This window comes from Alligator sinensis, unplaced genomic scaffold (assembly GCF_000455745.1).
Source record: "Alligator sinensis unplaced genomic scaffold, ASM45574v1 scaffold166_1, whole genome shotgun sequence".
Classification (NCBI taxonomy): domain Eukaryota; kingdom Metazoa; phylum Chordata; order Crocodylia; family Alligatoridae; genus Alligator; species Alligator sinensis.
This window is the reverse complement of record NW_005842098.1, coordinates 165,962-180,888: the sequence shown is the minus strand read 5'-3', so window position 1 is coordinate 180,888 and position 14,927 is coordinate 165,962. Positions and strand designations below refer to the sequence as shown.

The window sequence follows — 14,927 nt, the reverse complement described above, 5'->3', positions numbered from 1 at the left end:
AAATGGAAGAACTAGCAAAAAGAAACACCAGGAATGGGAGCAGGAAATCGATGGAGCACAAGGGAAGGGGAAGGCATGGATTATCTAATTGTGTGTGTGAAATTCTTGGGTCTGTTTTTGTTTCAAACTAAACCCAGGCACATTACATTTAAACCAAAACTTGCCATGCCCCCCATCTTCATCCTTCCCCCTCCAAAATGGAAATGCATATTAAACATTACTTAAAATCTCAGGCAGTTCCTGTGAAAAATGAATTTCCCATTCTAAACCTTCACTGCCTTAAATGGCTATCCCTACTGAGTGAGTTTTACTATTCTTTCAAATGTTAACTAAACTATTCATTACAAAAAAATCTTAGGGGTTCTTTGGTACAAGAATGTGTGATTCCACCATTCAGAAAAAAAACTTCGGTTTTCCTATTCAAAGTCACACTGTGCTGAATCAGCAGCAGAACTCAAAATGGAACCTAAGACTCCAGTCTCCCAGGGCCTAGTAGCCACTAAGCACCACCTGGTCAAGAGAATACATCCTAGGAGTCAGGACTTGTCACTATCCACTATATAAGATTACATAGGTTTAATATAAAGACAGACTTACTACTGCTTCAGTATCACCAAACCACTTACCTTGGCAATGTCATACATGACAGAGATTTTGAACTCCCAGTCCATGAAAGTGCCATCCGGGTAGGAGATCTTATCATTTAACACATCCTGAGATGAAAAGGAGACATAAGAGATTAGTCCACAGAATGGGAAGATCAGGTACGGGCATCCCTCCCCATCATTAATACAGTTCTGAATAGTGGCACCCCTCTGTTTTACCTAAGAACTATATATACTAGGACAGAAACTAAGTGATTTGGAGGATAGAGAATGGAACATACTTTTAGCTTACACAGAGCTACAAACAAGTGAAAACCCTATGTGCAGCTACAGTGGTTCCTAGTGGCAGAATTGAAACTCTGAATATATTTTGCCCCTGTGAACACTCTCCAGATCCATCCAAGAATATGTGGCAATCCTGTCACCATGCCCTTTCTCCGTAGGACCAACCCAGAGCCCAAAAAAATGAATGAGATTCTTCCACTGACTCAGGAGCTATGTCCACTTATATCTGCTAAGGATTTTATTCCATAATTTCTTGCTGAATAGCAATGAAGTACAGCTGACTCAGTTAATTTGCCACTCCAAGATAAATGCAAATAATGCTGAATTATCCTGTAGTGATCAATAATCAGGAGTTGACAATGGGGAGATGAGGCATGATGCTGGTAGGGAATCAGAACAGCAGCAAAGTAAACCATAGAGGTGAATTATGCTTGAGCAGTGGTTCCCAACCTTTTTAGACTCAAGGCACCCCTGGATAGGCTTGAGGCAGCCCTCAGAAAATGCCTGATCTTTGCTTTCACTCTTTTTTGGCTACAGAAAAATAATAGAGGCTGTTTTTCTGTTCCAGGAAGACCACAACTATGGATTTCTATTTGAAATCTCTGGGATTATTGTGTAAACCATCTTTCTAAATCTAACAGTGCTAACATTGTCTGGCATGCATCCCATAGCAATTTTGGAAGCATCTCAAGGCACCTTGTTGAGAACCACTGTTCTAGAGTCATATTAATGATAGTTTACTATAATATTATTGACTTCCCTTTTGCTCCTCTTATTTTTCCTGCCTTAGGAACTTGTCATGTGGCAAGTTAGCATCTCTTTTTGCAATCTAGTGAAGGGGGTAGCCTGTAAAATTATTTACCCGCAGTGAGCCTCTCTCACAGTACTCAATCACACCAAAGATCATCGCATCTATCTTCACAGTGCCGTAGAATTTGGTCAGGTTATAGTAGTCAATCTGGAGGAGCTGGACCAAAAACAGCGTACATAGTAAACATGAAACCAATTGTCAGTGTAGGAACAGTGTAGGCTATGGATGCTTGCGTGAAGGGTTGCTTAATTTCAGACCCTGAGCTCTCTGTATGTCAATGTGGAACAAGAGGGTGAGCAACTACTGCCAAGCAGCTGTTATTCCAGAGCCTTTTGGTCTTGAGAGATAAGGATGGAGGTTAACTGTTGCTGGCTGCTGTAGGCCAATTCCAGATCATGCTGTGGAGTTTCCACTATTGTCCCTTCAGTAGAACCTCACAATGTCAGAGTATTGACTGGGATATTTATTATAAGTGACTGAATGCTGAAAATTGAGTATATGAAAAAACTATAAAAATGCAGTAATTCTTCATGACAGCACATAATTTGTGTATTTACTTGGACAATTTCAGTTTAGTTTTAAGTTTTTATAGCAATTCACAATGTATCTACATATAAATGCAAAAAAATGTATTTAGCAAATGTATTTTTAAGAGGTGAAGTATCAAAGCCAAATTCTGCCCTATTGCTCAAGTATAACTCTAAGAAAGTCAGAAGAGATATATCTATATTGTCCAGAGCTACGTTTACCTCTTAATAATAGAAAATTTAATAGAATGTTTCACTATCAAATAAATAGAATGAAGTGAAGAAAAACAATGCACCTTATTTTTAAAATATGGGTTAGCAAGGATCTATTACAGTTCATTTCAATCATCTTTAACTTACAGGCCTGAAATTCAGAATCTGAACATTTGGTGAGACCCTTTAACACAAAAAGATGGACACTCATGTTGAGGGAGCTACTGAATTCACGGCAGAAGTAGGCTGCGTGGCAGATCCTTTAAACTTTCAGGTTTCCCCGCACACACACATCCCCCTTGTTGCTGATTGGCTGAGAGGCCTGGGTGTCCCTGCTGCTTGCTGCTGAGTGGCTGGGAAGCAAAAACAGCGCCATATTTAAAACTGTGGTTTTTGCCTCCTTGTCAATTAGGAGCAAGTGGCGGGGCCCCTCTGCCATTGGGCGGGGAAGGAAGGGGGACGCAGGGGGGAACCTGCAAGGTTAAAGGAGCTGCCATGCAGCCAGCTTCCACTGTGAATTCAGTAGGTCCCTGCTCATGTTGCAGTATCTTGTGGAGTGTACACATATATACACACATGCACAAATGAGTCTGGCTGCTGCACTTGTCAGGGAATTACTTCACTAATTGGTTTCATCCAGTCTATAGCGTAGAGTGTCCGCGTGCAAGAGTTACCTTGTTTAGTTCAATCTTTTGTTTCTCTGTGAAATTCCCATCATTGTATTTGAAATCCTTCAAGATAACTACCTGGAAAGAGAGAAATGATGGAAGGAAATCATGGATGTAACACACCAACAATCTATCTTCCCCAGCCTAGGAACTTCATACCATATGTTACATTTCAGAAATAAACTGCTTACTACTTTTGCCCTTTGTTCATATCTTTATCAACTAATAATTAATGCAGTTCTGTTACCTTTACTTACATTATGTTACCAAGATTTACTAAGTAGACAGTAAATGCTGTACTAGGCCTGACTTGGAAAGCCTTTACTCACATGTGTAGATTTAACTTGGGCAAATATTTTAATAGTTCCATTGAAATCCATAGAACTTCTCACAGAAATATGTCTACCCTTGTCCATCTAGTCCATTTATCTACCTCTTGTCACATCAAACACTGTCTATCTGGACCAGATCAGTGATTCACCAAGTCCAAGATTCTTCCTTTGGGAGTTGCCACTGCTAAGAGCCTGAAAAGAAAATGACCTCCTCAAGTTTTTCGTAAACTCAGACAATTTTGCAAAGCTGAATGGGAATTGGAAGGGGAATTGTTTCCTGACCTCTAAAGAAAGGTGACTGCCTTTTACAGACCTGTCTCCTTAGAGAAGGTAAGGGGAGCACATACATTGTAGTCATCTTACTTTCTTGTCATATTTGCCTTGGCGCAGTCTCTGGGCTGTGTCACGCCGTCTATCTTCATCAATCTGGGAGTAAAGAAGGATCATTAGCCAGTAGTTATAACATACATCCCTAGCAAACACCAGACTGCAGAGAGAAAAAGTGATCCCAATGTGTGTCACTGTCTACGAAGGCATTTCTCTCTGTACAGCAGCTGTGAAACTCCACAGCATGCAGTCACTGTTCATGACAATCCCAAATGCCACCCAGGCCTCATCCTCTGAACAGCACTACTGCTGTGCCCATCAGTGTTTTATAAACAGAACAAGGATCAGCATCTTTCTGGAAAGGGACATCATTTGTACTACTCGTGATGCAGGTGCTCAAGGAAAGAAACTAGAAACCAACCTTTTAGCTAATTCATAGTCATATAAGGCCTTAATGTTTGGAAAAGGACTGGTCTTACTTTATTAAATTTTGATGTTATTGGCGATTATGCTTTCTTCTCTTCTATACTTTCCATGAAAGTCTCAGGAGTCAAGACAGCAAGCAGGCTTTGGCCCCCAACTGGCCCTGACTACCAGAGCAGGCCTGGTGTCATTAGGCCCCAGTTGCCTGCATGGAAATGGCTGCATGGCTGTAAGCAGCTGACCTCTCAATATTCCTGAAGACTATGCAAAGGGACAGATATCTCTTTCTAGCCCTGGGCTCCTAATTCCTAGTTTTCTGACTCCTGTCAGCACCCAACTCCAGCCTAGGTCCTGCTTTCTGACTGCTGAATCTTTGCTCCTGCCTCCAGCCTCGACCTTTGCTTCTGTTCTTGATCCCCTAGTTTGTGCCTCTCATTCAGGCCCTTGACTTCTGAACTTACCTTCTCCTGACTCCCTAAATCGAGACTCTCTAGTGTCAATCCCCAATCAGCCACATCAGTCATCCTCTCACAGGAAGGTGAAAAGACAATGAAACAGTTCTAACAGATACTGCTACCACCCTTCTCAGCAGAATGGTCATTGTTTGTCCAGCATAAAATTTTTTCGGTGAAGAGAATCAGACTATCCACTCAGAACACCAAGTCCCTCCTACCTTCAGGCTGACAGGGCTTGTCTCATTGGTCTCCAGAGGCATGATCTTGTCAGGTGGTATGTGGAACCACTTCTTCTGCCGCAGTTCATTATCTCTCCTGTACTTCCTGTGAAACAAGCACACCTGTTCAGAACATCTTGCCAAATGATGGGCACTCACTACTGAAGATTGTGAATGGGAATCCTGGAGTGCTAGAGAGTGCAAACTCCCATTTTTACCTCCTCATACATCCAAAAAGAGGATGCTGGCCCTACAGCACCCAGCTGTGAGGCCATTGCCTGCTCCCCTTCCCCCTGGCTTGGGAGAAGTCTGAACTATCTGGCTTTAGGGCCAGAGATTTGGAAGTCGGCACAGAATGGCTAGCAAGGTTGTTGCCTCATTTTTTCACTCCCAAACCCAGACTTGAGAATTATGAGTGAGTCTGCAGTATATAACACAGTTTTTCTCCTCTGTGTTTCTAAACATGCTCTGCTGAAGTTCCAAGAGACAGATGTAGATCAGAGGATCTGCTGGAAAGAAGCTGGTGGCACAAATGAGTTGTGTTAACCAGCAAAAGCAAGAAGCTGGGGGTGGGGGGTGTAGGACAGAAATAAGATGCTTCTGAATGGTCCTTGTCTCTTGCAGATTTCCTTCTAATAGCAGGGAAACAATTCTGGAAATTGGAAGATGAAATATACTGTTGCTTCCACAGGAATAGGAAGGAAATCCTGTCCCTCTCAAAAAAAGAATTGCAAGGAAACTGTGAAACTCACTGGAATTTTCACTGCTCTGTGCAGGTCATTGCTGGGTTAGAGAATCTGGGATTCCCAAAACAGTTAGAGGGAAAGCTGAAGAATCCTGTACACAGATTAGCTTCTGGAGAATGCTTTGGACACTGGAGAATCCTGACATACGTATTTCATTTTGCTAACAGAGTTTAAGTGCCCCACTGCTAAATGGAATGGAAGGAAATGCCCATTTTCTACAGTCCAGTTCTTTTCTGAGTCGTTTGGAAAATGGGGTTACCACTGTCCCATCATAATGTGTCAGTAGGAGCATCAGTCAAAATGCTAGAAAGCTATGATACCACAGGATCTAGGACTCATGCTGTGTCCCCTGAATTCCCACAATCAAAAAGGAACTTACCTCATGATGATTAGGAAAACCTGAAGTTGTGGAAAACTCCTGTTTCCTAAGTTTAATAGACTACCCGGTGAGCCAGCAATAAACAAATTAATCCAAGGAGAAAAGAAAAATCAACTCTACTTGCTTGCAACTAAGCACATATTGGACTGGACTGATATCTTCAATGTCTAATATTGGTTTTGTATTTTTGAGAATTCTGATTTTATTCCTACACAGAAGTCAGAACTACCCAGGGCAGTGCACAAACATTACAAATTCTATAAATGGGGTGATATGTGAGAAATCATGGGAGACTGTTCATTTTCTTCCTAGGAGTGCTGTTATCATTTTTCAAGTGAGTAACTTAGTTGAGCAGGAAATGATTGCAAAATCAAATCTAGGTGCTGGAAAACTCACTTTCAGCTTACCAGCAGGCTGCTTGCCAAGATTAAATTTGGAATCTGTGAGACTCCCAAGGTTAGCTCACAACCAGTGTCTGCCCCAGCCAGACCTAATGAAAACTTATCCCCACAACTGTGCCCTGGGAAACCACTGATTTGGTACAAGGAATTGCTTCCAGGTAGGTAGGTGTTCGACTGGCTGTAGGACTCAGGGGGTACATCTACATGAGATGTTTACTGTGCAGTTGGTTAATTAGCTGTGCAGTAAATGTTGCGCATTTACACGTGCACCCCTGTTGGGCCAGAGTAAACTAATTTACTCTGCAGCAGGACAGCACTTGTAAATACAAGTAATATTCTGCTGCAAAGTAAAAAACTCCACAGCACCACACATGTAGATGCTGCCCCAACTGGCTGGGGCATGAGGATCCTTCAGTGCAGGGCTGCCTGCTGGCTAGCCCCATGCTGAAGCACCGTCATGCCACAGCCAGCCCCTTCACAGCACGTTGAGCCAGGGGGAACAGCCCCAGGCTGGCAGGCCGACCCCTTGGACCTCCTGATGTTTGGCTCATCTCTCTTTTCCTGTTGTTCCTGACATCTGGCCATGTCCCTAGTCCCTGCTCCTGGCCTTTGGCTTCCCTCCTGGCCTCTGGGCCATCTACATCCTAAGCTGTTATAAATGGCCCTCAAACTAGCTTTCCCTCCAGCCCTGGCCCTTGCCTCATTCCTAGCCCCAGATTGTCTCCCTAAGTGGTAGGCTTTAACTCCCATGTCCCGACTACCATATTATCAAGTGTAAACAGGATATTAACTGACTGATGAATGCAAATGTATAATCTCTCTTCTTCCTTGATAATCAAAGTATGATCCTCTTCAAACTCTGACTAAGCTGTTTGGGAGCTTCCCCACGAATAAAGGGTAAATTCCCTAGAAATAGCAAAAACACCAGAGTTGATATGAAGGAATCTGCAGGAATTTCTTCCATATTAGAAGTCTTCAGAACCCGAGTCATACGTGTGGCAGAACAGAACAGTCACCAGAGGGATAACACTGCTCTTGGCAGCCAACCAAAGAAGTCTAGAAATAGGCCTTGTCAAAGTCCTGCTATCTCTTCAATGGCTTCTCCAAATAAAGACAGATTAACATTATTAATCTGTTTGCAAGTTTGGCCTTAGATTTAGCAACAAAAAAACTTTCTTGTTTCTGTGTACTGTTGGCCATACATTCTGTGTACTGCTGGGTTGGACTGTTTGTTTCAGCTTGGATTCAGGCATATGAAGAGTGTTAGCTAACCCAGAAAGCTGGTCTAATCAAAATGGAAAGCTATTTAATGCCTGCTCCTAATCAGGTTTTCAGGTAACCTGATTTTCTCACTGCCTCTGAAATCCTTTGATCTGTGGAAAAAGTATTTTTTGAGCTAGTAGAGGTAGAAAGTCAGTGTTTCTGAAACCTCCAAAATGGATGACCCTGAATCTTGTGAACATGAGAAATAGATACAGTGGAAATGGGTTGAAATTTTCTTGTCTAAGAATGGATGTTTATAATAGATTTCTATCTCTGATTTTTTCATCATGATAGAAGTTGTACTGAAATCTAATCAGAAAATGTAATCATAAAAAGAGAGCATAAGCCAGCTCTAAGCAGCAGGATCATTGTGGGAAAACAATGAGAGGCAGAGTAGGGCCTCAAGACTCCGACACCACAACTTTCAGGTGTTTTGATTTGTATGATGATACAAGACTGAAGCAGCAGAAGGAGGGGAGAAGAAGAAATTGGTACCTCAGCACCAGTAGAGCGATGACCAGAATCAGTATTACAGCCCCTGTGAGTGTAAAGACAGCAATAGTCAGGATGTTTGGGCCTGTAGAGGAGAGAAATGGGAAAGTAAACAATCTTAAAGAACAGTGAGAAAAACCATTGTATTAAAACACACACACAAATTAGAGCTATAAGTGTAACTGGGCGGCAACTCATCTTAGAATCACTGACAAAATCCAGAAACAACCTTACAGTTGACATGGTGCCTGTCCCCTTCCACCAGCAAAGAGAAGTGCAAGCCTGAACAGTGCTGTCCCATGTCACCAGGCAAGGAGTGTGCTTTCATTTGCAACACAGGTCCATGTGAGTATAGCAGCAGTAGGTTTCAGTTCCAACTAGAAGAAGCTTCCAGATGTCCTCATCGTTAAAGAGAAACGGCCAAGCAATCTAGGATCACAACCTAATATTTCCTAATAACTATGTTTTAAAAAACAAAGGGGCCAAAGTTAGTGGAAGCTAAGCAGGGGTTTGATGATAGCAATTTGGAACTTATGTCCTACCTTAGATATGTAGATCTAGGCACACAACCCCTTTCATAGATCTAGGCTATAACTTCTTGGCCTTGGTTTTGTTTTGTGTGTCAAATCCCCCAGCCCTCAACTTCTTCATTCAGGAATCAATATCCTTGCTCATAAATACCCCTTTAATAATAAGCTACAGTGGAAAATGTTCAGCATGACAGCGCTTGCCTCCATCTAAAAGGCAAAATATCAGCCCTCCAATAAATAAATCTGTCAAATGACTACATATGAAGTATAAAAAGGCACTTCTCTGCTCCTCCCCTGAAACTTGAATTTAGTTTGTAATAATGCACATGCTTCCAAACTTCCTTTAAAAAAAGAAAAAAGACTGGCTGATATTTGAAATGGAAATATCACTGTTGTGCCAATCTTTTTCCTTGGGATCTGCTACCATCTGGTGTCCACTGGCATTATAGCATGCAAAAAGGAACTACAATACAAATTAACAGTGTGCATTTAGTAAGTTCATACAGAACCAGAAAAAAATGTTTATGTCGAAATATATACCCTATCCAGGTATTAGCAGGATGGCATTAATACTCTCTGAGTAATAGAAAGATTACAAATAAAAGCCCTAATTTCAAAGGATGTTAGCAGGGAGGATGGCAACATTGAGTTGGTTGTTGTATATTATCTACCAGAGAAGTGCTATGCACCAGTTATTGGGTGTCATTATCTCTATAAAAGAAAAAGTAGTGTTAACTGGAAAAGTTTTGCTAAGAAACTTTGGTGGTTAATGGTAACTTCTTTAACTTTGTCTATACAAAGCCATCCTGTGTTTTTGTATGCATTTGTTTAGGAATCAGACTGAAAAAGGCATTTTTGAACACCTGAATACAGCAAATATTTTGTTTTGTTTGACTAGGCTGCAGAAAATGTGGGTACCTCAGAGGTTAGACTTGTAAACATTGACTGTCTTCTTCACTGTGACTTATCTCACTATAGTAATCTGAAAATAGTGGTATATCCTTAATCTTGAACTAAGCCTACCCTTTTTTCTATGCATTTCAGACTTCTAGATGGTTCAAGAATCTATTTGTGGTGCTAAAACACAAGATGTAATGTTTCTATTATGGAGAAAATGAAATTCTGTTTAAAAGGTCAGGTCTCTTATTTCATCTCCTTCAGCCTTTTTTTTAGCACTTTAGAGGTGGTAGGAAAATGTGAACATAAATGCTGCTGCATTCTGTGTACCCTTTTACTGAAAATGGACTCATGACTAGCAAGGGGATGAGTCACTTGTACCTTAGCTGAGTTATGCCTGGCTTGTAACATTCCCTAACATTAGGCATGCAGGGTGGTCACCTAGTAGCAGGCTTTAGATTAATGTGTTAGTTACCATTATGCTGAACAGTCAGGCTACTTCTTTGTTCTTGCTGAAACCATGGAGCCACTGTTTTCCACAAAAGATTCAGTGGGTGAATGCCTGCAGTTTATATTTAAAGTTTCTATAGGGACAAAAGGAAACTGGATGCCTGGTCATCCTATTGTAAAGAAGCCTGTTCTTCTAGGTCCTGTTTAGCACTATGGTGGGGTTTTGGGTGTAGCTGTGTTGGTCTAAGGACATAGGCAGGCAAGGTTCTTTGAGTAGATGTGATATCTTTTATTAGACCAACTGAGAAGTTGGAAAAAAGTTCTTGGCAAGCTTTTGGGCAGTCACCCTTCTTCAGGCATAGAGAATCTTTGTGTTCTGAGATTCTCTATGCCTGAAGAAGAGTGACTGCGCCCAAAAGCTTGCAAAAACTTTTTTCCAACTACTCAGTTGGTCTAATAAAAGATATCACATCTACACAAAGAACCTTGCCTGCCTGTTTAGCACTAGACATAGACAAGTGTCCATTTAGCAAGTGAATCACCATAAAAGAAATTGTTACTCCAAATCAACAGAATTGTGTTTTAACAGTCATACAAAGACCTCCAGGCTTGACGTTTATGAAGAAGTCACCATCTTAACCAAACTAAAAGGCAAATACTGAGAACATAAAATGTATGTGTGTGGCGGGGGAGGGTGGGAAGGGAGGATGCAGAAAGGGGAAAGGAGATGATTAAGACACACACCAAACATAACAATGGAAGCTAAAGTGGAATTTCCAAAGGTTTGTACTAGTCAGAGGAATCTCCTCTTCCCCGAGTACTGGAGCACTTCTTGGTTCTATAGCCAAGACTTGACCTGGGATACTCATTGGATCTCTGTGAAACTATTAAGAGAACTGAAACGGCCTGGGCCAACTCAGTGAAAACTAGGCTGAACTGGCCTGGATTAGCCTGAGAGGTACCAAGGTCCTGTCCACCAGGAGCTGCTTTTATTCACTTTGCAGCAACTTACTTAAGAAACTTTCTTAAGGTAGAGCTAAGTTTTGTGGCATTCCACAGTGCACTGTGAGTTTTCTGACTTTCCACACCAGGACAGTTCAGATCCTAACGTTGGAAAAACAGGAAATGAGCAGTTCAGTATCCAGGATAAAAGAGATACTGTTACAAGGAGAAAGAAACTACAAACTTGTAAATCCAGGAAATGCCGTGTTAAAATGACGCTTGCCATGCAACCTTAACTCTGCCCCTTGGCCTCTTTTCTGAGCAGTCCCTCAAGTGCATCACAGTACCCTATCACTTCAATAAATCTATTATTTTTCAAGATAGGCTCATCTTACAAGCAGTACATACTCCCCAGGTCAGTGGTGTTGCCCAGGGTACAGTGTATAAATATAGGTTCTGATCTGGATTTGTGCTGGGCGTGCAGAAAATGGTAGGTCTACTTAAGGTAGGGTAAAGTGCTGATATACTCTCAGCTCTTATTGTCATTCCTATTGGAGCAGAATTAAGGGGGAACAGTGGTACTGTAAAGCAAGTGCCACTTGAAGCCTGCAAGAGCATCTTAGAACAGCAACCAGTTTCAGTGGGTATCTCACCAGTGCCTGGAATATCACTAGGTAGTTTGTGGTTCCTCCAGGTGAAAAATGGATTGTCCGTCTTCACTTCTGTCTTATTCCGATGAGTGTCAAACTGCAGGAGGATCTTGAACTGTGGGTGTGAAGAAAAGCCCTGTTAGTGTTTCATATTCTCTAACCCCTGCTTCAAGCTTCCCCATAAATGTACTTTGTAAACTGAAAAAAACAAAGGCCTGTTTCCCCTTGATGCAGTGTTTCTTCTCTGGCCCAGTTCATACATCTGTCTGCCCTATTGCCCTAATTCTGCTTCAGTCCTTTCAGAATAGTAATAAGGTTGTCCCACGCAGTCTCTTCTGTGCTGCATTGTCCATCTATCAAGTTATCAGGTTGAACTCTTTCCTTAAACAGAAAACTCTGATATGCCACCATTTCAGCTCTGGCTCCCCTTCATTCTCTTGACATGCTAGCTCAAGGCCTCTTGCTTTTTCTTTCACACTTCACCATAGAGCACTCCTTTCATGGATATACATACTTCACTTGTATCCATTGATGTGTACATTAACGTCAAGTTGACATCAAGATCTCCAAATTCATCCACAATCACAGGACCACGTGCACCTGTGGACACAAGGAACTGGTCAATGAAGGACTCTGCCTGAGCATTTCCCCCAGGAGCATGAACATGTAGCAGAAAGAGTGAGGTAAATGAAAAGGCCTCTGAGATTTGAGATTTTCTCCTTTCCTTTCTTTCCACACATACACATCTGAGCACCCTTTTAAGTATCCAGTTAGGCTATATCTATAACACCCCTGTGCTGCTTTAACCATGGCAGGAGAACTAAGCTGTCTGGGCCCCACAGCTCTGAGGGCAGGAGGAGTTGGTACTGCTGCCAGAGATCCACCATTTGACAGAAGCTTTGCTGCTTTGCTGCCAGAGCTGAAGCCACATCAAAGGTTTTGCTGGGAAAGCTGTATATACTGTGACCTTTTTTTCACACCACTAGGTAACACTTCCAGAAGAACCTTGTAATATATACAAGGGCTTGTTCGACCTCTGCTTCCCTCCCCCCACAACCCCACCTTAAAATGCTGTATTTTTCTCTTTAAATTGTGAAGTTGATGCTGGTGAAAGGAGTTGAACTGACAGCACTGAGGAGTGAAACCCTTCCTCACTACAAAAAATATACACTTGCATAAAAACAGGTCAGCTTTTCTTCAATACATTAACCCTGCCAATGCGCCTCAAATTACCATCTCTAAAGGTAATTGCCTGACTCCATCCTTGGGCTCAGTCTGTCAGTAAGGAGGAAAATAGGGACATCATTTATGTTCCTTTCAAATAGCCTCACTTAGACTAGTTTTCCATTTTTTTGAGGGACACCTATTTAGCACTAATAGCTTCCTGTACCTTACCATTCTGACTGTACCTATTCTTGCCCTCCTGCTTGCTTGTGTTGGGGACATCTACATTCTGTAACTCTGGATATGCCTCAAGTGCAATCTAAATAATTCAGGGGGAAATCGGAGGTGACTTACCTCTGTTCTCAGACATTAGTCAAAAACAGTGGCTTCAGTGTTTTTGAAAGTCACAGCTTTCTTGATTTCAGGGTCTATTTGACCTGACTTGTTTCTTGGAATCCTCACCTTAAAATTCTCCTTTTTAAAGTTCAGTGTCATTGTTCTGGTTTTTGGATGGATCCTCCCCCTTTCCACGTGAGGAAATTAAGAGGGGTATTTTCTTGATCAATTTTACAAATGGCTACGTGTTATTGACTGCCCATACTTTCTCTCAACCAGGGCATTATTCAGGATAATGAAGAACTAAATGCTTACTAATATTTCCAATGCTTTGCATTTCCAGACTGTTCGTATTTAACCTAAGTGTGTAATTGTGAACCATAGTCCCAGAATAATTTTTATTTGTCCTAAACGAACCTAGAATTGCAACATATTTTAAGAATGTACTCAAGAGGTGACTGGTGAATTCTGATATTCAAATCAAGAGTCGAGATAACCAGCTCATCAAACCAGTTAAGACAATTTGGGAAAGGCCTAGAAACTTCCACAAGTTTGTTGAAACCAGATACAATATAAATAGACACATGAACAACACATGCCCCTGGCGGCTGGGGGTGCACAGCAGCAGTGGGAGCACGGCAGCACTGGCGGGAGGGTGGCGACAGTAAACGGGAGCTCCTGCAGATGCTGCCGGCGCTGTCAGCTGCGGGGTGGGGGCGGGGGATGGCAAGCACCTACCAGGGGTCAGCGACCACCCACAGATGCTGCTGCCAGTGTCAGCAGCAGCTATTGCGGACCGCCTGCAGACACCGCCGGCAGTGTTGGTGGTGGGATGGCAAGTGGCAAGTGCCCACAGGTGCCCCCGGCACTGTTGGCAGCACCTTTTTGTAGGGGATGCACCGTCACGTTCAGGGGGTGCATGTGCACCCACATGCACCCCCTACACATTGCCCCTGAACAGACACCTCTTGAGCAGCCCCTTTGATTCCTGCTCAACCCAAAGTTTAAAACCAACTGCCTGGGAGGGGCAGTGGCATTTCTATTCAAACAATGCTGTGGGAGTCAATTTACTTCATGTCTCTTTCTGTCTGATTCCTGCAGATTGCTCGTACTCCACAAGTGTCAATGGCCCTCTCTCCTTTTGAATTGTCTTGATAATCCATTTGTCAAGTTATCCTTTCTTCTGAAATGTTGCTGTCTGTTAGCTATTCCTGGTAATATCTCTTTTCTAGTTCACAGTTTTCTAGTTTTAGCTAAAAACATAAACTCAGATATGGTGATATTAACTCAGGTGAATGTTAACTTAGGTGTGGCAATTACTGACAGTGAAGTGTGGGATGTACCGGTTTCCCTTGATTTATGAGTGTTCTTTATATGTGAAATCGCTCTTATGCGATGAGCATACTTAGACCCATAATTTGTTATATGCAAGGTAAATTCACTCTTATGTGATCAGCATAGACCCCCCCCCCCACAACTCCCATCCAAGCAGATAAGTCTGTGGGGGAGGGGAAAAGGCTATGGCCCCACTCACCCCAGTCCCGGCTGCAGCGGCCCTGGGAGCAGCCGGAGCCAGCTGCCTGCAGCCACTGGGCTGCACCGTGCTCTGGCTGTCCTCCCTGCGCCTGGGCTCCACTTGTCCGTACTCACCTCTGCTCCTGGGCTGTGCTGCGCCATGCCATGAGACAGCTGGTGTTGGCTGCTCCCGGGGCCACCCCAGCACAGGCTGGGATGAGTGCGGACAAGCAGACTCCTAGGCAGCGTGGGTGCAGCACTCACCTCAGCCCCGGCTGCAGCAGCCCTGGGAGTGGCC

General features: G+C 42.8%; 1 protein-coding gene across 2 annotated transcripts in view; it reads right to left on the bottom strand.

The window, feature by feature from the left end:
* GUCY2C (guanylate cyclase 2C) overlaps positions 1-14,927 on the bottom strand; it is a 65,642-nt gene that overhangs the window by 27,749 nt on the left and 22,966 nt on the right. For both annotated transcript variants that reach the window (XM_025204814.1, XM_025204815.1), the window contains exons 9-16: positions 12,129-12,214; positions 11,618-11,729; positions 8,149-8,230; positions 4,865-4,970; positions 3,805-3,867; positions 3,116-3,187; positions 1,753-1,857; positions 627-713 (exon numbers count right to left, since the gene is read on the bottom strand). In XM_025204814.1, coding sequence (XP_025060599.1) covers positions 627-713; positions 1,753-1,857; positions 3,116-3,187; positions 3,805-3,867; positions 4,865-4,970; positions 8,149-8,230; positions 11,618-11,729; positions 12,129-12,214 — 713 coding nt within the window. The remainder of the gene's footprint in view (positions 1-626; positions 714-1,752; positions 1,858-3,115; positions 3,188-3,804; positions 3,868-4,864; positions 4,971-8,148; positions 8,231-11,617; positions 11,730-12,128; positions 12,215-14,927) is intronic.